Source organism: Meriones unguiculatus, chromosome 2 (assembly GCF_030254825.1).
Source record: "Meriones unguiculatus strain TT.TT164.6M chromosome 2, Bangor_MerUng_6.1, whole genome shotgun sequence".
NCBI lineage: Eukaryota > Metazoa > Chordata > Mammalia > Rodentia > Muridae > Meriones > Meriones unguiculatus.
This window is the reverse complement of record NC_083350.1, coordinates 164,705,269-164,729,359: the sequence shown is the minus strand read 5'-3', so window position 1 is coordinate 164,729,359 and position 24,091 is coordinate 164,705,269. Positions and strand designations below refer to the sequence as shown.

At 34.3% G+C, this 24,091-nt stretch overlaps 1 protein-coding gene across 3 annotated transcripts in view; it reads right to left on the bottom strand.

The window, feature by feature from the left end:
- Positions 1-294: 294 nt before the first annotated feature.
- Positions 295-24,091, bottom strand: part of Tsc22d2 (TSC22 domain family member 2) — a 44,417-nt gene continuing 20,620 nt past the window's right edge. For 2 of the 3 annotated variants that reach the window (XM_021647629.2, XM_021647630.2), the window contains 2 exons: positions 2,656-2,707; positions 295-2,006 (listed from right to left, as the gene is read on the bottom strand). In XM_021647629.2, coding sequence (XP_021503304.1) covers positions 1,746-2,006; positions 2,656-2,707 — 313 coding nt within the window. In that variant the 3' untranslated portion in view covers positions 295-1,745. Of the gene's footprint in view, positions 2,007-2,655; positions 2,708-21,953; positions 22,113-24,091 lie in introns of those variants that run through there. The other variant, XR_009590111.1, reaches the window with a different exon arrangement.

Below are 24,091 nucleotides of genomic sequence, written 5' to 3'. Positions count from 1 at the left end.
GTTTCTCATTAAGACTTAATTAACTAGTGGGCTACCCATACAGGACATGTTAATTTCTACAGGCACCTTTCTGAATTCAAGTAAAAGTTTTGGTAGACGAGGATTTCCTATTTATATTGTTAACATAATATGAATATTGAGTACAAATATTGCTCACCATTCTTGTGTTCTTTAAATTATTTTACTTTGAAAATTTAAGAACTATCATTGTCATTAATAATATGGGTTTTCATTTAAGGAATATTTTAAACTGTGAAAAAACAGTTAAATTCTGAACACATATAGAGCCAAATATTTGAACAAAACTGTAGTTTAATTTCAGAAAATGTGTTAAAATATATATTTTTACATCAATTTCTGACATACACTTAATGTGTTAGTATACACAAAATGATGCTTTCTCTTGAAACTGTATTTATGAAATGTACATTTTAATTTAAATACTCAGTATACACTGCACTTAATCTGCATGTTGCATTTATTAAATACATTAAAATTTGCAATGTAACAAAACGTTTTCTGCATATGAAATTCAAAACACCATTTTAAATGAACAAAAGATGGCTCACTTCATTTTTGTTTTGTACAGCTGGTGCATTGTACACTAGCTCAGCTCCACCATACGACCTGTTCGTTCTTTTTTATTTGACATTGTTCACAGACTAGTACACAGTACAATAAGAGTGCTGGATAAAAACATGAGGTACGAAAGTGGTTCAAAGATTACAGGCCATGCAGATCATGCTAGACAGCAAAGAAAATTGTGACCAAGAAAACACTAAATAAAAATACATAAAGAATGTGCATTATAAAACAAAACAAAACTCCATTACACAGCTTTGCTTCTTTGGTTACAAAGTAGGTTGAACAATTTCACAGCTTTTTTATTCCCACCCAAAAAAAAAAAAAAAAAAAAAAAAAGTCATACGAAATGTTGAAAAGCAGAGAAATCGTGGCAATTTCTATTAGAAAGTAGAAACAAATGAACAAAGTTTTCTTCATGAAAATAGCCCAATTATTTATTATATCACAATAACTGGTGACTACCTGTACAGGTGCACTGTGTTTTTCATACTTACAACTATACAAAATTTACATTCAAGCTGGATCTTTACTATTGAAAATAAATACCAACGGTAAATTGCCATTAGTGTTAGAAATGTGCCAGGATTCTTTTGTTCAATTATTGCCTAAACGTTTTATTAAATGTAATCCTGTCTTTCAATTCCTTTACTGATACTTGTAATTATTCAAAAAAATTAAAAAAGTTCTGTGACATTGTTCATGTACATTATGAAAATAGCAGCCCTGTAATAAATAAAACACAAAATAAATGAAAACTTACGTAGGCAAATGTTACTGATATTGAAAGAAAAGTGGCTCTTTAGATGAACTGTTATGTGACAGGAAGGCTCAAGGTAAATCCATAGGTGGTAAGAAACATAGGAGAGCCACCAAAACTTTTAAGATCCCACTCATGCGCACATGTAGAATGCAGATTCTGCTTGCTTTAATAAACCCCATCTATTATTCGCCTCGTGTACTGATGACATACAAGTGGACATCAACAGTGCTGCATGACATCTTAGAGAGGGAAAGCTCCTGTAGAACGATTGTCTAATACTGAAAAGGCCAAGCACACAGCCGAAGCATGGCTACTTGCTTTCTATAAAGTGGAAAGAACACCAGTGGCACACAAGGAAAGATTGCTTTCAGTTTGTTCCTTAAGGAGGCTTAAGAAAGCTTTATGCTGAGGAGACATTCGGCTGCTGTGGAGGTTGCGTTGGCTGAGGAGGCTGTGCTATCATTGCTTGTTGTTGAGAAGTGCTACCAGGATTGGCCTGTTGGGCTGGGAGTTGGGACAACTGATCATTGTTTGAAAGAGATTTTAACAGTGCATTTTCTCGTTCAAGTAAAGAGTTTCTTTCCACTAATTCTTTTATTTGCTCCTTTAGAACTTCCACTTCTTCTCTTACTGCATACATCAAATGGCTTTTCACCAGATCCTGTGAAGAACAAAATTAGGAATGTCAAAAAGTTATGAGAAACAAGGAGCTACTTAGTTCTAGACTATCTGGGTGCCTTATAAACACTAAGTGGTTTTTAATTTTTTTTAAAGCAGTTTTTTTTCTTTTTGCCTTTAATGTTTCTGCTATATCTTGACAGCGCCGGTGGGAGATGGGGAGAAAAATGTCTCCTTCCCAAATAGTATAGACAGCACTCTTTCCTGCCAAAGTTTAGAATGAACATTTTAAGATGTTGGATAAAGACAACAAAGACAACATCTCAAAGAAAGCTGTCTGATAAAAAACTAGTTACAGGGTTAGAGACTGAAGTGCCACGTAGCCTCACTTTAAATGAAAGGCTGATGCTTTTCAGATGAACACACACTATGCTGAATTATGGTTGTTTCTCTGTTATGATCCCGATCCATGGGATCATAAGAAAAAAAAAAGTATGATATGATCAGGAAGAACTATTTACTCAATATGTGTGGACTAGAAACTTTCAATGTTCTAGCACTTCAAACTGTTGATACCAAAACAGGTAATTTTTGTTTCACAGAAATTAGGTTCCTGTTATATGGACTTGAGAAGATCCGGTCAGTCAGTCTGACCTACAGTGAAGGGAAAAGACAACAATGAGCCTACTTACCATTGCTTGTTCTATTTTGTTGTCAATGGCTACAACACCGCCCCCAGATGCACTGGAAAAAATTAGAGTATTTCATTAAATTATCCTCGAAACTTTATCCATCCTTCCAATTCTTAAAATAATGTAAAAGACATTTGTATTTTACCTACTATGAAATGTGATAAATTTAAATATAACTTATTAAGTGTATTTTTGCAATTCAATACCCAGAAGCTTAACTTTTTAACATGAGGATCTTGGATTATGGCTAACTTCTAAAAACCCTTTATGGTCCCAATATTTATAATTTGTTTATGACATACATTTGTCACTTTAAAACTTATTCCCAATTTTAATTAGGAGTTTTCTCTTTGGTGGTCTTAATACATTAAAATTCAGATAACCCTTTTCTCTTTTTTTTTTTAATTTAACATCTGGTTTTTAAGTATATAGGAAGAGCTATAAATGGCTATAAATTCTAAAAAGAATTCAACACAATTTTGGAAAAGCTGGTTAAAATTTAACTCAATATTCTGGTAGACCTATATATTTTGATTATAGGTTACTTGCTGGCAGAAATCACTTAAGAATTATTTCTTGAAAATAATTCAGTTATCTGACTACTAGGTACCCATCCCAAGTTACTGCCTGACATTTATGTAATGACATAGAAGATTAAGTAATTGTTCTCTATGGTTTATATTTTCCCATCTTTTAAGTAGTGAAAGTAGCAAGAATCTATACACTCTTGTGGTATTTTTATAGATTTTTAAAGACCAGAACTAGTTTAAACTTTTTGTTTGACATTACTCTTGCAAAAGAAAATCCGATACTTCCTTGAATCAACACAAGGTCTTTAAAATAATTTTTGAACAAAACATTAAGTACTACTTACAAAGTATATATATCTGAGAAGAACTTGGTGTTTAAAATATCTGAAGACTACCTTACTTTGAATGGTATGGGCTATTAGTATTATGACAGAAACATTCTTTTCCATGTAGTTGTACCTTTTAGATTACAAGCCAAGTAGGCCAGGTCCTGCTATTCACTCATTCATTTATTTAATGTCCCTGGACCTCAGTTTTCCCGTCTGCAAAACGAATGGGGTCAGTGCCTAAGCGTCAATGGACTTGCCTCTTCTAACCCTGTGGTACTTGCAGCCAACACACAGAAAATGCTGTCTGTCTATTGGAGCACTAACAATGTTGGTCACAGTGTACTAGTTAACTTTTTGCTGCTGCCTAACACACAAGGGCTCTGTACACTTAAGATCTTGACAGGAAATACACTAACGAATACTGTCTATAAGCTGGGCTTTCAGTTCCTGGAGAGAGAAGTGTGAAAGTTTCCATGTAAGTAAATTACTGACTGACTACATAATCTATAAGGCTTTTAGTATTAAATATAACAAAGACGTCACCACAAATAAAGATGGTGACAGGCATTTAAACTAGCACTTGCTTGAGAATCCTAGTTTATACTTTCTGTATGATTCTAGCAAGAAAGACTGTCCCTTTAAGTCACTTCATGGTGTTATTCCTTTGATATGTGTGGCTTAAATAGAATACTTTAAAATGTTAACTATAATACCAGCTTTATCTATTAACAGTTTAAAAATTACAAAAGGACTTTATTACCTTTCCTGTTAATTAAAATGAATCAATAAGATCCAAGTGTTATGAAATATAATGCGGTGAGGGGGTACCTTGGGCAATCCCATGCCAAGGTGTGGCCCTGAGTAATTACGCATGAAGGAGGTTTATTAGGAAAGGGGTAGAGTAGACATGTAGATAGACAGGCAGACAGACAGGAGCAGAGCCATGAGGGGAGAGACAGAGGGTTGGGGTGAAGGGTGGTCTTTTTATATGTAGCATACACCTGGCACAGTAGACATCAGCGGCAGGTGATGATGTAAGCTGTTGCTAAGTCCCTGACAGGAGGCTAGTAAAATCGCCTGTAGGCTAACTCCACGCCATTACTACAGGTAAGGAATATGAGATGCTACATTTTGAAGGCTGACCTCACAAACTCTTGTCCCGATTCTGACCTCTTTGCAGCAAATAAATGGATTTACAAGCTATAAAAAAATTATATTGAAGAAAAGTATTTATTAAGTATCAACATTTTAATTCTGTTGAGCACTGTACTCTCAAAAAAATTAAATCAAGTCACAGATACAATTACTGTTTTGATAATATGCAACAATTCAATTGCAATTCTAGTATTCCCAAGCTAGTGTGCACCAGTCATCTAGGGGATCTAGTAAAAACAGATTGCTGGGCTCTAAACTGCACTTTTAAGTTCTCAGAAAATGCTGATTCTGCTGCCTACCCCTGTTTTGAGACCCACTGGCTAACAGTCAATGAAAGATACAGGCGAAAGAATAAACAACAACAAAAACCCAATCAAAACCCTAATCCCATTTTTTGGGTGTGTGTGTGTGGAGGTAAAGTGGGGAGAGGTGGTACAGGGTCTTACTATATATAACTCTGGTTGGGCTAAAACTATGTGGATGGACACTGTAGTTCTATATGGCTTTTACTTGTTCTTTAAGGTGTTGTGTTCATGGTCATCTCTCTCTCTTTTTTAAAAAGTTATTTACTTTACATTTATTTACTTTAATCGTAGCTTCCCCTTCCTCCTCTCATCCCACTCCCTCCCTCTCACCTCCCCCCTGCCCCAAGGTACCTCTCTTCCCCTTCTCTAAGAGAAGGGGAGGCCTTTCATGGATATCAACCAGCACTGGCATATCAAGTTGCAATAAGACTAGGTACATCTTCTACTGAGGCTATTATATATACATACACACACAATCATATCTGTTTTAGGAGTTACTCAGGGCCATCTCTTGTGATATCTTTTGCTGTCCTAGAGTATACTAAATTATTTTCTTCTTCTTCTGGTCCAGCAAAATGCACACTTTTAATTTTAAATAGTGTAGAAAGGTACTACAGCACTATAGCAAATTCTTGCTCCTTCATATACTCACTCTGAATTCTGGGATATTAGTTTATAGACCTTTTTTGTTTTTGTTGTTCACCTTACCTCAAATAAGCATTTTATGTTCTACTCCTCTTAGGAGTAAATGAATTTAAGCACTATTTGGCATAGCTCCTGGCACAATGAATGATCAATGCAAGGTAGTGACTATTTTTACTACCCTAATAGAACTATTGTTGATGCTAATAGTTTGAGCTCCTTGAGGCAAGTTCCATTATCTTTAGAGAAGTAAACAGTGCCTTGACACATATGAGTTCAAATGCATTCTGACAGTAATTAGAAATGACAGTAATTTGATTTCAAACACTAATGGCTTGTATTAGGAAGCCATTAAAATTCTTTGAATTCAGATAAACTAGTTTTCAAAGTGAAGTTCCTTTAAACCAGATGCATCAACACTATCTGGGAACGTTCTAGAATGGATATATCCAGATCTGTCCTAGACCTACTGAATTAGATACTCCTGGAATGAGTATAGTTAATGTATTTTAATAATCCTTGTGGTGATTCTGATTGAAACTTGGGTTTTTGGAACCACTGCTTAAATAGCTGGATTTAAAATGAAGATATTAATACTGCTGTCTTCAGTGTAGTTTCAAAGAAGGTAGTGTTTTCTATGTTACTCACCCAGAGATTCAGCTTAATTTAAAATGACACTGATGAATGAAACAGAATATTTCTCCCTTCAATTTTTCTTCTTATTTTGATTTCTTTTTATTTTTTTTACTTAATTATGATATTATCCACCATATCATATTTTGATCAATTTCAAAATTTAAGGTTCTCAAAGGAATATTTTCTGTCTTTCTTTGTTTTGCAATCTGTTCATATGGTTTATCTACCTATTATACAATTAGGTACCCCTAACTGCAGTGTCGGAATAAACGTAGTGTGAGAATAAATCATGTGTTTTAGATTAGGAGGTGGTGCATGCATATATACACACACTCAAACTGAAGTAAGTCCATTTTAAATCACATGCTATAATTACTATCAAAAATATAGAGAAAATAAAGAGCTTAGAATCTTTTTGCTTATGCTATTAGTATAAAATACAAGTGCAAAATAAAGCCAAAGGATAAATTTCAATTACAGGCAAAGTCTTTTAGGGGGAAAAAAAATCTTGATTAGCATTTATGAACAAATTAAAGGTTCTAGTCAATGAAGCAATGAACAAAAATATAGGACTGTTGAAAGATAAGAACTACTGAGCTACACGCTTAGCCCCAAATTTAGTGCTCAATAAAGCTAATTACAGTTCTAGTCACAGAAAAAGCAGAAGGCACTAAAAGTAACCATGCTTCAATAGGTAGTGTGGTGTTTCATGCTATCTAATTCATCCCAGCTGGCTCCTACCAGCTGCTTTTCTTCCACGTGGTCTTATTCTTTAGCAAGTGGTCATGATCATGTATATGTAGCTTTACTGAGAAGGTAAGAGGGCAAAAAGAACTCAGACTTCACAAGTGAAATCAGTGAAGACAAAGTCATCTAACTTGATTTCATTTTTTAAACACATGAAAAGTAACCTTTGCTTTATTTATAATAAGTAGACTGGCATGGATGGACTAGTTACCTGCCTAAAATAAAAACAGAAAGAATAAAAGAACAGTGCAAACATACTTCTACAAGAACACAAAGCTTTACTATTTCATCTCCTATCCTTCTCTATATAAATGCGAATGCACAAAATTATAAAGCAGAGGAAGAAGGGTTTATGACAATTCACTTAATGGCACCCCTATAATTATCAATAAGCCTAGGCAACAGCCTCATTATATAAATGAGAAAACTGAAACCAGCTAGCTTACTGTGGTAGAATTTAAACCTAGGCCTTAAAGTTAAAATATATGATTTTTCTTATGAGAAAGACTGTGACCTACATATATATCTATATAGTGACCTAAATAAATCCTGAGCTGTGTATGTTAAAGACCGCTTTAAATAGGCACCAACCAAATGTTAGCTGTAAACTGAGTATGGATCCAAAGATTAAACACTGTAACATGTTGTTTATCTTATCTAGCACATTTCCAGAAGTAGTTCTGCTCTCAGAATAAGGGAGGCAACTTCTTAGAAAAGGTATTTGCTCAGTGATCTTTGGACAGCCAGCAGAGTGTGCTTATTTGCTAAGAACTAAAATGTTCTTGTTAATATACTAAAATTCTATGTATCTATAAATAGAAAACTATAGAAAAGTTACCTTGCTTTTACTCAAGGATTTTTCTAATTTTCTGTGGAGTCACATTCACAGCGACAAATACAGTAAAGGAATTCTTTAAATTACAAAATCAAACCTTCTGTAATAAGAGTTAATTACTTTGAGTTGACAATTCTGATTCTTTTTACCCAAGCTCACTTCTGCAAGCCAGGTAAAAGTGACTCTTCATCAATTATAATAGGAGTAGGCTACCTGTCAGGAAAAAAGTCTTATACGGCTCAGAAGTCATATGCCGCTTACAGTACGTAAATCCTTTACCAACTTTATTCCTACCATTTCTCAATAGCAGATATAAGAGCATTATTACTAAAACATTTATTCAAATCTGGGTAGAATTTTCTATCTTCTAAGAAATGTAGTTTTTTTAAGAGAGAAAATACAATTGTAATTTGCTGACAGCAGGAGAGGAAATTTAATTAACATACAGTTCTGCAAAACTAAAGGTTTTTTTTACCAAATTTTTCTACCAAAAATTTCTTAAAATTATAATTATACTATTTCCTCCCTCCAAAACATCCCTCATAACCCTCTCTCCTTGCTCTCTCTCAAATTCATGGTGTCGTTTTTATTCATTTTCTCTTCGTTGTTGTTGCTATTATTTTTCAAGACACAGTTTCTCCGTGTAGCTCTGGCTGTCCTCTACCTGCCTCTGCCTCCTGAGTACTGAGATTAAAGAAGCTGAGCCACCACGCCCAACTTTATCATGGCCTTTTAAAATTTTTATTGTTACATACAAACAAACAAACATACATACATACATACATACTCCTAAGTACGACCTGCATAGTCCATAGAGTTTTATTTGGATGCATATTTTCTTCAGTATGAAGACAGTTTTTCTCATGGCAGAGCCATACATTTAACTTAACAGCACATATTCTGGGGCAAGGGGTGTTTTTCTATATACTGAGGAAGAGACAAAGCACAGAACAACTTCAAAGCTAAAACCACATTGTGTGCACAACATATCATCACTTACACAAAGGAGTAATATATCTTGTACCTGCTTGTGTATGTGTACAAAGAAACCAAACACACACACACACACACACACACACACACACACACACACACATACACACAAACACAAACTAAGAAGGTGGATGTTTGGAAAGGAGGGCAAATAGAGAACACAGATAGATGACTAGTTTCATTGCATATTTAATATAAGGAAAACATTCCAAAAAGACTTAAGAAGTTATTTCTCTCTGCAGCATAAACTCAAGACATGAGCCTACAGCTGCAGAAGAAACTAATGGAAAAACGGGAAAAGGTGGAAGGGAAGAAAGATAATGACTCCATTGTCCCTAGGGATTATTACCTTCCGCAAAATAGCACTTTCCTTTTTATTTTTCCACTTAAGAATGTGTGAGTGTGTGTATGTGCATATGCCACAGCACCTGTATGCCAGTCAGAGGACAACTCGAGAGAGTAGGTTCCCTCCTTCTGCCATGTGGTTTCCAGGGATCAAATTCAGGTTCTTAGGTTTGGCAGCTCCACCCTTATGCACTGAGCCATTGCCATCACATTTAAAATGTTATTATTACTGTGTGTGACAGTACAGGCACATGTGTTAGAGCATGCATGTGGAGGCAGAAGACAGCTTCTCCCCCTGAGTAGGTTACAGGAATGGAACTGAGGCTGTCACACTTACACGGCAAACACTTGTGCTCATTGAATCATCTCACTAGTCCAGAATAAGGCACTTTATTACATATATGAACCAGAACTTACTGTGACATCTGTGATTTGCAAAACTTAGGTCCTTAGTTTAGAGAGTTTAATCTATTTAAGATATTGCTTATCACTGTTAGGACAGTCTATTCAAAATATTCATACAACAAAAATATGATAACAGATGAATTGCAAAGAAGATAAAAACTAAAATTAACAGTATCTTCTACTTTGTTATCCTCTATTTCCATATTATCATATTTGGAGTGGGGGGTAGTCATCCTAGTATCTATCAGTAAAATTCTGATAGACTTTTGTGGAACTGCTTTACCGCAGTGGGTAGAAGGGCAGAATCAACTATTTAGAAACTATTCTCTGACCCCCACAGGTGTACCATGGCACATGTGTGTCCACACACAAAACAAATAAATGTAAACAAACTATTGGAACTAATTTTTTTTTCTATTAAAATGCTGAAAACAGAGTACATGTGAATTTTGCCTGGAAAAACCGAAAATGGATACAAAGTGAAACTTAAATCCAAATATTTCAAATAAGTGAATAGGGTATTACTTTAATTGAATAATTAAATAAATATAAGTTTAACTTAAATATTAAATAATTTAATGTTACAAGAAAATGGGATATCTACTCAAAATGAATGCTGTTATTTACTAACATAATCATCATCCCCTTCCTTTCTTTCCTCACATGGCTGAGGATGGCTTTGAATTCCCAATCCTCTTGCCTCCGCCTCCCAGGTGCTCCCAGAATGCAGCATCATGACAGTTTTGTTTCACTAGGAGCTACTCCCAGAGCTCTGGCAAGTAGCCTATCAGCTGAATCATTTCCCCAACTCTCTACTTGCTTCTTATTCCACTAATATAAGGCAGGATTTGAGAGGACTTAAAGAATATTTCTCCTTTCTGAATCACACTAAAACAAGGAAGGGTGTTGAGAAAGGGTACAAGAAGCGTGGCGGTTTTCCTTGTGCTGGAGTGCTTCCATTTACAAAGGCTTTCTTGATTTCACTTTACTGTTTGCACAGCAGCAATTAAATTATCTGATGATGTATTACTGAGAAGTGAATGCTACACACTAAGGGGTTTAAATCCAAATAAAAAAATTGAGACTATAGTGCTGAGCACTTAAAATTATTTCCTGGAGATGGGAAAAAAGTGTATGACTGACAATTGTCTGCACTTACTGATAGATAGCTAGCAGTGAAAAGAGTAGTGGATTTTAAATCTTTCAACAACTCTTAACATCATATAAACCTTGAAATAATAAAATTATGCTAGACAGGAATAAAGTGGAGAGCAGTTCCATATATTCACATGCTAGATTATAAAACTATCATTTATTTTACTGGGATAGAAGTTGGTGATCAGCCAGCTTCTAAGAATATCAGGAAACCTTAAAAGCAAAAACAAACAAAACCCACATAGTTCAATATTTACTTTAAAAGATTTTTCGTATTTCCTCAAAGGTATGAATTTTAATTAGAAAATGACATAAGCCCAATGACAAAAATTCTTATGTATCAGAAACATCTGATGACTTAACGTATTTCAGCTGGGTTAGGAAAGGAATAACCATTAAGAGGCAGGCATTTTTATAGTAAAGATCAATCCTTCTTTACTAGATTACCAACAGTACTATTTTTCCTTAACTAAGAGGAAATGACAGCATTTTCCCCCCCATTATCTATAAGGTTCCTGGACAATTTTCATGGCATAAATCTGTGAAAATAAATATAATCTAAGAAAAAGCATGGCAGAAAAGAGTGTCTGTAGAAATAAAAATATACAAATGCAAATATTCACTAAGATTTGTATTCCATTTTAGAAACCATGAATAGAATAAAATTTTAATCCGTAGTGGGGCATAAAACAATCTTTTGGAAATAGCTATATCCATTTAACATCATATTAGGAATTCTCAACAATAACAAAACATGTCTCCTCTCCTTACAAAAGGAAGTAGGCTACTAATGGAAAACCTCTGCATGCATTTCAAATGGTAAATTTTTTTACTTGTTTTTGAGGTAGTGGCTCACTAGTCCAGGCTAGCTTTGACCTGTTCTATGTTCAGACTGAGGTCAAAAGAACAACTTATATGTGCTGATTTCCCCCTTCTACTATGTAATTCCAGGATACAGAACTCAGGTCGGCTGGCTTGGCCTTTACCTGGTGGGCCTTCTCACCATTCCAGCTTTGAACTTTTTAATTTTATGTGTTTGGGTGTTTTGCCTACATCTATGTCTGCACATAACAGGCAGCCCAGGAGGACAGATGAAGGTGACAGATCCCCTGGAACCAGGAATTAGAAATGGTTGTGAGTCACTATTTGGGTGCTGGGAACTGAAGCCTAATCCCTTGGAAGAACACCATTGCTCTTTTCCAGGGTGCTCTCTCTCCAGCCCCAAGACTTGGATTCTCTTGATATTATTGCTTGCACTCCTAGCATGCTGGGAATACAGGAATGAACTACCACATATAGTCTTTATATTCTTTCCTTAATCCATTTCAAATACCTGTTCAAATTTTAAATTGGAAATCCTAAATTTCATCAAACTCTCCAGGGTTTTTTTTTACTCCTACTTGTGTGTGTGTGTGCGCACGCACACGCACACGCGTATGCATGTGCCAAGGCCAGAGCCCAGTGTCTTCTTGCTTCCCTGACAAGTGCTCTATTACAAAGCTCTCTCTCCAGCAGTCCTACTCATCTTTCTCCCCAAGTAGTTCTGTGATAGAATAATTCTATTTTTCTTTTTATTGCTCTCAGCTCAAGTTTTCTCTTCTGTAAAGGATTCTTTAACCATAACAAATAGTATACTTAAACCTTATATCATTTGCTGTGCTCTGGTTCTGAGGCCTCATTCTCTCTATATAAAAATTTATATCATCTTCCAAACCACTTCTTGCATTTACTGCATAACTTTCGATGTGGTATTTCTTCCTAGATAGTGGACATCGACAATTTTACAGTCTGAATAAATGAATGTAGAATGTAGCTACCATTTTACACTCTGAATAAATGAATGCAGAAATAGTCCTTAATCTCATTCCTCAGGTGTAGTCTGAAGCTAAATACTTGCCATTAAAAGAATTAGATTTCATATAAACATGCAAACAGACACATACAAAATAAAAACAAGCAAATCTTAAAAAGGGGATCTAGAAAGATGGCTCAATGGTTAAGAGCACTTGCTGCTCTTACAGAGGACTCAGGTTTGGTTCCCAGCACCAACATGGCAGCTTATAACTGTCTGAAACTCCAGTCATAGGCAGGCATATGGTGCACGTATAGGCACAAAGGCAAAACATCCATACATATAAAGAGTAAAAATATATATAAAAATTCAATTACATTGATTTGTTTATTTTCTGCCTGTGAGGAGAACATAATGGTTCATGGTTAAAATAAGAAGACAACTTTTGGGATTCAGTCTTCTCTTTCTACCATGAAGGTCCAGGGATCCAGCTCAAGTTGTCAGGCTTGACAGTAAGTACTTTTACAAAACACTGAGCCATTTAGGCAGTCCTATCGATGTTCTTACAGTCAAGCATCTAATACGTAAATTTAGATCATTCAAATCCATTGGAAGAACAAGTTACAAATCCCGAACAATCTTCACCTCTTATTTTCTATAAAGCCTCACCCCAGCACTTATCACCTTTCTAGGTAACAACATATTATCCATTTTCTATACCAAGGATGCCAGCCCATGAAGAAATGTTTGACAGCATCCATAGGTGGCAGGATCGCTAGATAAGGAATTGGTGAATATACAGTGTAGGTTGGCTTCACCTCAAGTCATTTGTCCTTTGGCCAATTATTCTTATCAGACATATATTCCTTTACGAATTGGTTTCAGAATTTTATAAAATAGTATAACCACGTAAATAGTTTCTTTCCCTTTCTGTGTAAGAATTGGTAGTAAGATGAATGGTAGAAAAAAGTTGGAGAAGCAGAGCAGATAGAGGTATATTCATAGGTATTAAACAATACTGTGTATTTAAAGTTAAAAAGAGAAAGTGGAAAAAAACAATTGATGTATAGAGACTGTGAGAGATCAAACAGAGGAAGGAAAGGGACTCTACTGTGAAGAAATGCAAAAGAGGACAAGGAACAAGGCCTAAGACAATCTGGGATTGGACAATGGTGGTGTGTCGTGAAGTAGGCAGCTGTATTTGTAGGTAAAGTAGGTAAGGGAGTATGATGTAGATCTGTAGGAGTCTCAGGCCAAGAGCTTTCCAACTGAGAGTTCTAAGAATGTGATGCTTAGCTCTCCCTGTGGGAGAAAATGAGCATTCTTAAAAGAAGATAAAATGGGAAATACACTGCAGAAGACATAAAAAGTTATAGAGTAGAATGGGCTTGAGAAAGCAGATATAGTTTTTAGGAATACTATTTATTCAATATTCTCTTCCTCTTCCTCAAGCACCTAACAATGTTTCTTCCAGCTAAACAGCCATTTTTGAACAGATCCTCTCAATCCCAATTCTACAAGGCCTGACCAAAATGAAAATGAAACTATTCTTTTGTAAACTAAAGTAAAATCCAAATAACAGCAACACAACTCTTAACCATTTTATAACTACTATTTTCATTTATAACCATGTCTTGACAGAAGAGAGATATTTAAATCTATTTTCTAGAAAAACTTAACTCTATGGACAATACAAATGACAAAGTAAGTTTTAAGATTAACCACTAAGATCCCACAACTAAAACATGTTCTTAGGTTATAAATTTTTCTTTGTAACATTATATTCATTTATAACCTAGCCCCAAGTACAGGACAGTAATAAAAAATGTGAAGCTTGCCTAGAGATTGTTTCAAAACTGTGTGAATACCTTGAGGTTTCTAATTATGAAACTAACCTTTTGATTCTTGTTTAGATTAAAAAGAAAACCCCAAAGTCATTATCCCTTAAGGAAATGAACAATATTCTTTATTAGGGGAAATAGCTCCTCTTTATTTTGCTTAGGATCTCTTCATGTAGCTCAGGCTGGTCTCAAACTTGCAATCCTGCCTCTTCTGCCTCTGGAGTGCTGTGATTTCTGGTGTTCACCAACACATTGCTTTTTTGAGTTTTAATAAACCAATTTGGCTTTCAATAAACCAACCAATGTTTTACAGTTGAGATGTTTAAAATTTATCTAGTCTTAGGTAATTCTGAGTATGTAAGTAAGAGCAAACAAATACCTTCAACAAATAAAAAGACAGCACAAATTAAGCATAATGCTGTTTAGGTTATCCTTTCACTACTACTAAAGTCTCCTTTGCTTTCTATTTCATGGTGGGGTAGCCATTCTTAGAAATAAAACAGCTTATCTCTTATCTTTTATAATTAAATTCTCAAAGAATATTAGTTTTTAAGAGCATAGGATCTTGCTACATAATCCAGGTTAGCTTCAAACATAGGATCCTCCTGTTTCAACCTCTAAGCTGTTTTTACATTTAAATTCTACCCATTTGCTAGAGGGGTGGATCCTAGGGAATTAATATACTATGACCAGCTTCATTTGTAAAGTGGGGATCACAGTTGTACTATCTTAAAGGAAGCTTGTCAAGGGTACTTATGACAGAAAACACAAACTACAATTAGTTCATTCTACTTTTTGAAACAGTTACTTTGTATTTCTAACACTGTACAGTCAACTTTCTTATCATAAAATACAAATTAAGAATTAAGCTCCTGAGGCCATGAAGTATTACAAAATTAATTATTAGTTATTAAAAACATGTTTTACTGTTCTCCCAAAGGATTTTAAACAATGCTAATTATAGCCTATCAGATTTACTTTTTTTGTATTCTAATAGTCAAATGTTAAGACTTCATACAATCCCAAAATATATGCCAATAAAATTAACTTGAGATTGAAATTTATATTAAGGCTTATGAGACCCAGAATTTGTGTACATTAAACACTAAAAACACTAAGTAATCCTGAGATTGCCAGACTTTCACTGTATAAAATAAAATATAATTACTATGGGAAAAATTACCAACTATCACTGAAACATAACAGAATCAATTTAATTCAACATAAAATTTGCAAAAAGTTAAACTTAAAATATCTCAGGCCTTCCATGTTAAATAAAATTCCAGCAATATTACAAAACAACAACAACAACAACAAAACTAGCAACATTGGGATACAGTATTGCTTTGTTTAACCCATTTATTAGCCTAGTCATTTACTGCTTTAGAATTTCATAGTCAACAGTCTGGTGCAGAACAATAAAAAAAATAATATAGCACTAGGAAAATATACAGGGTTTCAAGGTTTGCTTTTTCATTCAAGGAGAATTGTATTAGAAGTGGTACTTGGTCAACTTTTAACTACTAACAACTTTTTCTCATTTAAAGCTAAATCCTTGTTTCTGAAATGATAGGGAATTACTGTAGACAACAGTAAAATTTAGACATATCACATGGTAGAATTTCATAATAGCTGTTCACACCAGCTTATGTAAAATCTTTGAAAACTTAAAAAAAATTACATCCTGTGTATGTATGTATGTCTGTGCTGTGTCTATATGGAAGTCAGATGACAACTTGTGAGATTTGGATTTGGTTCGTTCTCTTTCTACCATGTAGGTCCCAGAATTGAACTTGGGCTGTCAGGTGTGGCCGCATGTGCTTTTATCCACTGAATCATCCACAGGCCCCAATTTTGTGAAAGGCTTTATGTCTAAATTCCTATAATGATCTGAAATGTATTATATTAATTTAGATAAAAAGATAAGTCATCTGGTCATCTTTGATAGACTCTCTCCTATCAGGCCTTCATCTGCAGCCTCTATCTTGTCAATAGTCTTCACTTCTGATTCTTCAACATTCAATTTTGTTTTTTCTCTTTATCAAATGTTCCCTCTTAATTTAAACCTTGACAGCAGGTTTAAATTAAGGTCATATTAAAACATAGGTCTTATTATATACTCTGCATATGACTAATATTCAATATATTTCTCAAAGTAACTATGAAACACAGCTTGTAATACTTAATGTATCATCTATTTATACTTGTAAAGTTCAGTTTGAGTTGGTGCTATGTTGAGCTTGCCATGACAAATATGTAGGAAACTAACAGGTACTGAAATGGTTAGAAATGACTAGAAGAGTCTCAAAGGGACAGTTAAAAACAGGCAGTTCTCCCTAATAAAGTTAGTGGAAGATGTCAATAATTGCAGCTCTCCTTACTTTTTTTTTTTCTTGGCTGTTAGCCTAACCTTTAATGGCTTACTCCTTTTAAAATGCTGTTTGCATTTGGTTTTACTCATCGAGAAAAGGGTATAGCAGTTTCTACATGCTAAAGGGAAACTCAGAAGTTCTATCCTGAGCATGGTGATGAAGCAACTGAAGATTTCATCAAAAACTCGGTAGACTTTCTAAACTAAAGTTTCAGATAAAAACTTTAATGAAGACTTTTCACATTACAATCATAGGTTCGGAAGTCAATCTAGTGAAAATATGAATTTCATAATCATATTTATAAATACCTAACCATGAGTTCTCTCAAATAACCAATCCTTTTGACAATTCAATCAGAAATGATTCTATGAGGATGTAAAAGAAACCAAAAGTTATTCTGAAAGTGAGCAGAGCAGGACACAGATTTGAAGATTTACTTAGATGAGATAAAGATGACTCATAATGCTTTAAAAATGCCTTGTACACAAGTGGGAGTTCTTGTAAATGAGATTTGGGAGCACAAGGAAATTCTAAGACACTTTTCTCCTTTTACATTAGTGGAGCTGGACGCAAATAACTCCAAAAAGTCCCTGTACCATATATACTCAATAACTACAAAGAGAAGACATCCTGTGATTTCTAAAATTAAAATGGTGATTTCTATTAAGCAAGGTCTCCTTACCATTTCAGAACTATATTTTATTTATATTAGTTCTATAACTTACATGACCATGAACTAAAGTCTATATTTATAATTAGAACTATAAAAACAGCTAATTAGACAATATTTTCACAGAATTTGAAGTGCAGCTAATGTTCTATTGTATGTATTATGTGGTAGTAATAATCTTTTTGGTATCATCTAAGAGATGTAGAACTTAAGCATTATGGGGCCATGGAAACTTCCAATGATATCCAAAGGAAGGATCTGAAGGACAGGCAATGTGTGGCAAGATTAGAATCCCCGTGGGTAGCCTCTGAAATGGCAATTATGTGAAGAGTCATCCTCAAGCTTACGTGGGGACTCCAGAAAGTCAGAGATGACAAATACATGGAATATTTGCCAAGGAAAGTCATATGCAACAAACAGAGCCAGCCCAGTAGAGGTCATGTGTGCTGCAGCCAGCAAGGCTGTAGGGTTGGCTAAGGGTTTTAGAGTGTCGCTGTATGCATACCACTGTATTCAGCAGATGGCAGACAAAGAGTTAGAGGATTTGCTGTCTGCCCTGCTGGGGCTTGGTCTTGTTTTGATTCCTTTCTTCATGTCTATGTCTCCTTGTAATGGCAATGTTTACCCTCTGGGCAAACAGGAAGAATGTAACTTGTTTTTGTTTTTAATGAGGGCTGATAGGTACGAGTTTGCCTGAAGTCTCAGAAGAACTTTCCATGTGGAACAATTTTGGAACTTTTAACTATCTCTAATGCAAAACGCATTTAAAGTTTTGGGGAGCTAAGGTAGAGTAATGTGGTTTGGATATGAAGTGCCTCTCAAAGGCTTGGCCCCGGATGAGAGGTGACTACATCATCAGGGTGCTAATGGGCTCTTAGGAGGTAGAACCCTAGTAGGAAGAAGTAGTCATAGGGATATGCTTTTGATGAGTATGTTTTGTCTACAAGACCCTTCCATTCACCCTCTTCTTACAAGAGCACGGCTTCCTTGATGCCACCATGTGAGCTACTTTCCTCCACTGTGCATTTCCACTATGATTTTCTACCTCACTACAGCCACACTACATCCAAAACCACATGGAAACTTGGATTGAGGGCTCTGAAACTCTCAGTCAAAATAAACCCTTCCCTTAAACTACTTTCCCAAGTATTTTGTCACAGTAACAAAAAGAAATTTACTATCACATACCAGTTTATTTTACTTTACACTTTAGCTTAAAAAGTATGGAAAAGACACACAATTACCACTATTAACACACACATTATGTGTCTGTCTCTGTGTGTGCATGCATGCATGTGTGCAGGTGTGTGTGTTTGTGTGTATACGCATGTAACTCAAAAGTCTCAAGGGGAATTTATAAGGATTGGGATAGTAACTGTGCCAGAAAGTTAATCAGGTATAACTGTTCTTCTTCTTTTTTTTGGTCTAAATTTTCCATAGTTTTATTTTTGAAAACATAAATGTACTACTACTGAAGAAGGTAAAGCATAAATGTATTCTCAAAAATAATATTTTAAAAATAATGCTTTCATACTCTGATTAGATATCAGGTTTTTTTATATACTTTTAATCATGCCATTGAATAAAAAGTTTGCCTGTATGTGCAAACAATGTCAATCTAGCTTTAAGAGTAAGCAAGCTCTTAGGATTTTAACTTGAACTTGTTTTAAACAGCATCATTTTGGATTTAACTTAATCTTCCTGCTCTTTTTATCTATTATGTCATGCTTTAGAATGAACCCAAAACTTTGCACATTTTAGGCAACTAATACACCATGAAGCCATAACAACAGCTCTGATGTTTTGAAACAGGGTCTCATTATCAATTTGACTATCCTCAAAATTTTCAATCTTCCTGTCTCCATTTTCTAAGTGCTAGGATTAGAGGTATGTACCACCATGGCTTTAAGTTATATTCAGACACATAGAACCTTAAAATGTTTAATAGTTCTCTATATTTAAAATGTAAGACAAAAGACTGGAAGGCTTGGAGCTCGATGAGATGTAAAATCAAAACCAAAAAGAAATGTGCACAGCACATTCAAGGATTAAAGGTTTATGTACCTAAAAGAAACTTTGCTTAATGTTTTTAAAGTACAAATAAAAAAGATTTCTTTATGGAATTATTTGAAACAAAGTGAAAATTCACAAAGTAAGAAATTCTTATGAAGAATTTAGTAGAGAGCTTTACATATATTTTCCACTATCCTAGGAAATATATACAATTAGAGCTTTTAAAACAGCCTCCTTATAAATGCTACTGCAAAAAATAATTTTGAACACTATACAACACACAACATGTATTTTGGAAATACTTTACAGTTTAAAGAATGACACATTAAACTCAAGTTCAACATGAATTAAATTTATACATTCATGTATTTGTATAACAAACTTACCTACCAAGTTATCTAGGATTTTTCTCCATGCCAACATACTGATAACTGAGAGCATATACATATTCTAATGAGAGCTAAACATGACTCCTAGTGCCATCATTTAATGGCTATATAACAAATTGTTTAATCTGTGCTTCAATTTTCTTCTCTGCAAAATAAGGCATGGTGGTACATACCTTTAATAATAGCACTTTGGAGGCGGAATGGAGCGAGTTCAAGGCTATCCTGTTTACACAAGTTTCATGTTAGTCAGGGCTACACAGTGAGACCCTGCTTCAAATCTAACCCCCAATCAAAACAACCACAATAAAACAAACCCATCAGAGATACTGATTGATGGTATCTATATTAATTATGATTTAGAAAAAAATGAGATGATATACCAAGAGCACTAGTGTTTAAAAGTAGCAGAAGCACAACTAGTTTGTAGAGAAACCCAATCAAAACTTGAGCAAGGACTGAGAGTATGAGTTCCCTCAACAAATACAGGGTTTCTCTGTGCTGTCCTGGCTGTTCTCAAACTTGATTCACACAGCAGGCTGACCTTGGACTCATCTGCCTCTCAAGTGCTGGGATTAAAGGCATGTGCCACCACACCCAGCAGTATGAGAAATCTTAAACGAAAGCAATTAGGCTCTGATTTGTTCTATTAGTCTGTCAAGGTCAATTATTAGTGATAATCAGTAGGGATCTATGTACTTGTTATAAATTCTTCTCATGAATCATATGGTTGACTGACTAAAAAGGCTTGATTTTTAAAGTACTCACTTTGTTTGTTTGCTTGTTATTTTATAGAGCGTTTCACTATGTAGTCCCAGCTGTCCTGAAACTTGCTGTGTAGATCAGGATGGCCTTGAATTCAGAGATTCTCCTACCTCTGCCTGTAAAGTGCTAGGATTAAAGCTGTGTGCCACCAAGCCCAGCCAAAACATTCATTATTGATATTAACTCTTCTTGAAGATCTGACAAATGCTCTTAACTTTTTACATAAGACTGTACACACAATACTACCTTAAAATCCTAAAATTTACAACTTTTTTCTGAAGCCTTTACCTATTAAATATACACCAGCGAAATCAGATTCTTGATTCAGTTATATACATTTGTTTTAGGAGAATGAAGAAATGGGAAGTATATAGAATAATAAAAAATTTAGTGTTTTATTTCTTTCCAGACTCACACACTTGAAGGAATTTAAGTTAACAAAGTAGTTCTGAAAAACCTCACTAGAAACAACTGAGGACGCTACTGAGAAGACAGAGCAGGCATGAATGTGGATAAGGAGATAGTGGACAAAGACCTGTGTCTGCTTGAGGATAAAGTTGAAACAGCTACAGTGTGGCTTAGTCAGTATCAACCCACACCTTTTAGCTTTCTTAGAAAGCAACTCCAGATAGTTCTTGATAACTTAACCCATGCTTTTTTTCTCCATTTTCAAAATATGAATTTCGGATTAAAAAAAAATTAAAATCCTATCCTGAGCTAAATCTTACTAAGAGCCCACTTCATTAACATACAGCTTTAGAAAACAAACCGAAGAAGGTACATAAAACAAGTTGTTTTCCAAGCACAGAATTCTGAGAGAAATTAATTTTCAAGATATAAAAAGTATATATACTGACATCTAACATACTGTTTTCATATGACACTGGCATTTTAAGAATTCTCAACATAAAAACTGGGAAAATTGGCTGTGTTTAGAGACAATTAAAGATGGCCTTTATAAAGAAAGTAAAATCCTCCAAAAATTAATTTATTCAATATTTTATGAAGAAAATAGATATATTCCTTTTTTAAAAAAGAATTACTTCTCAAATATTTCCTGAAAAAATAGCTGCAAATTATTTGGGGCTTTTCACTATATTGTAAGCATCTATAACAGATGCAACAGAAATAGCTAATGTCACTATCACACAGGATTTCACTTTCTTTTTTAAACTGATGTATTGATTAAATACTACTACAGAGATAGGGTCTTGTGCTTTGTGCGACTTTGAAATGATCACATAATCCAAGTATTTAAAATTTTAAGTTTAACTTATATATTTTATACTATTAATTATACAACGTGCTCATTTTGTTCATATAGTCATCTCAATACAATAACATCAGGTATAATACATAAAATCTAATCCATTAAATCTTACCAATTTATGACCTGATGAGACACTCTTGTGGACAACATTCAGTCCTTAGAAGCTAGAATAACCCTCCAACCATGTGAGGGCATCACAACTTTTAAACTTTCGGCTTTCGATCATTATTATGTCACATTCCTCCTCCGATGCTGAATTCTAAAAAAAATTCTAGCAAAGAGTTTAAGTAAATAAGTGCTTTAATCAAATAGCCTTTAAAATCGTTTACAGCAAAGGTTTATGTTTTACCACGATTACACAACTGTTATTTTATTTTGATGTAAAATAATTTGAAATATTTGATTTGGATTAAAACTTGTAATTCCAACATGGACTTTCAGGCCACCAAAATACTTGTCAGTGAAGAGTCAAACAGAAATGGAACCAATTAAAAGTTTAAGATCATGATCCAGAAATTGTGATTGTAACACCAACAACCTGATATATAGGCAGTTTTTAATCCTAGAAAATTACAGACCCTGGAGCACTACTCTGGTCTAAATCCACAAATGATTCTAATCTAGCACAGTTGTCAGGACCATAAAAATCTGCATGGTTCATTTAAATGCTTAAGACAGCATTCCACTTTTATTCTGACATCTCTGTCTACTTCTCCCAATTTTTAAAGTAGACATGTTAGTAAGAACAAACTTTATCACATGCTTTATATACAAATATAGTATATCCTGAATATTCAGCAGTGATCCTGGAAATATCTGGGCAAAGTAGGTAGAGAAAACTGAGGAAAATTTAAAAATAGTCCAAGTTACTTTATTACTTTATTAAAACTATCTTCTTAAATTATTGATTTTCTTTTCTTTTCTTTTCTTTTTTTTTTTTGCCAGAAAGTTTCCTACTGGGCATCTCTTTCAATCCCCGAAGAATGACATCATTAAAAACATTTCCTGTCTGATAATACATATTTTTAGTTTTAGTTGTCAGTGATCCACAGTAAAGGCCACAACTGTGGATACAGTTTTACCTAAATTAACATTCTAAACAAAATGGTTTAATGGGTGGATAGGGCAGGAAGCAAAGAGGAGGGAGAAAGAAAGAGACGCATTATTGAGGAAGATCAGTATGTTCAAAACTGCAGCCAGTCCTGGGAAGGAAACTGCAGCTACCTACGATGTCTGCCCTAAATGTATGAGGTGCATTATGTTGCCACAGATCTTACCCCTTTGAATGGAACTTTTCTATTTTACATGGCTATTTACAAATACAATCTTTCCAAATGTAATCTCACAACATATTTGACTTCACTAAAATTATATGAGTTGGATTTTTTCCTCTGAATGCATAAGCTTATAATGAAATCACCTGGTGAAGGCAAAAATCCATATTTGACCAAAGCTGTGATTGTTTTATTAACTATCACCAAATGCCTCTGAAAATTTTGTAGTTTTAATTCTAGCAATGAAAGTAGACAATATTTTTAAAGTATCTAATTTTGATAGTTTATTCCGTTGTGGGAAAAAAAATCCCACCAGAAGATAAAGTATATAGTCCTATTTAATGAACTAACTGCTTCCTGAAGTGTGTATTGATAGCACTGGTAATTTGCTTGTGTAGAAGGCTTGAAAGAGCAGTCTGCTTGACTCTCTGTTAAATGACCTGCTAACACAGTGTTACAGGAAATGCTTAGGAAGCCTTCAGAATTAAACTAGCCATATATAAAGCAAATTATTTTACTGACAAGCTTATAGGGAAAAATACACATATTATACAAATAATGGTAATTCCACAGTTTAAAAACTACGTTTAAGAAATACAATACTTCTATTTCAATTTTTTTCCTTTAGCAAGTATTTTAAAAAATTAGTTATTATATAGAACGGGGTCCTATTTGAAAAGTTACTATTAAGTTCCAAGTGGTAGAAAAGTCTTGTTCTGAAATGAATATAGGTAGCCAAGTTAGTTATATATGAATAAAGATTAATCAGATGTCCTTTGAAATTTTAACATTAAAATATTAAGTATTTAAGTACCTAGAAACCTTTGTCAACCATAATCTAACAGTATTTTTTATCATTAGAAAGAAAAATCCCACTTAACTGACAATGTGCTCTTAGAAGTTTTTATTTATGAACTAGATTTTTGTTTACCATCATTTAACTTACTTTTCTTTACGGACAACAAACAAAACAAAA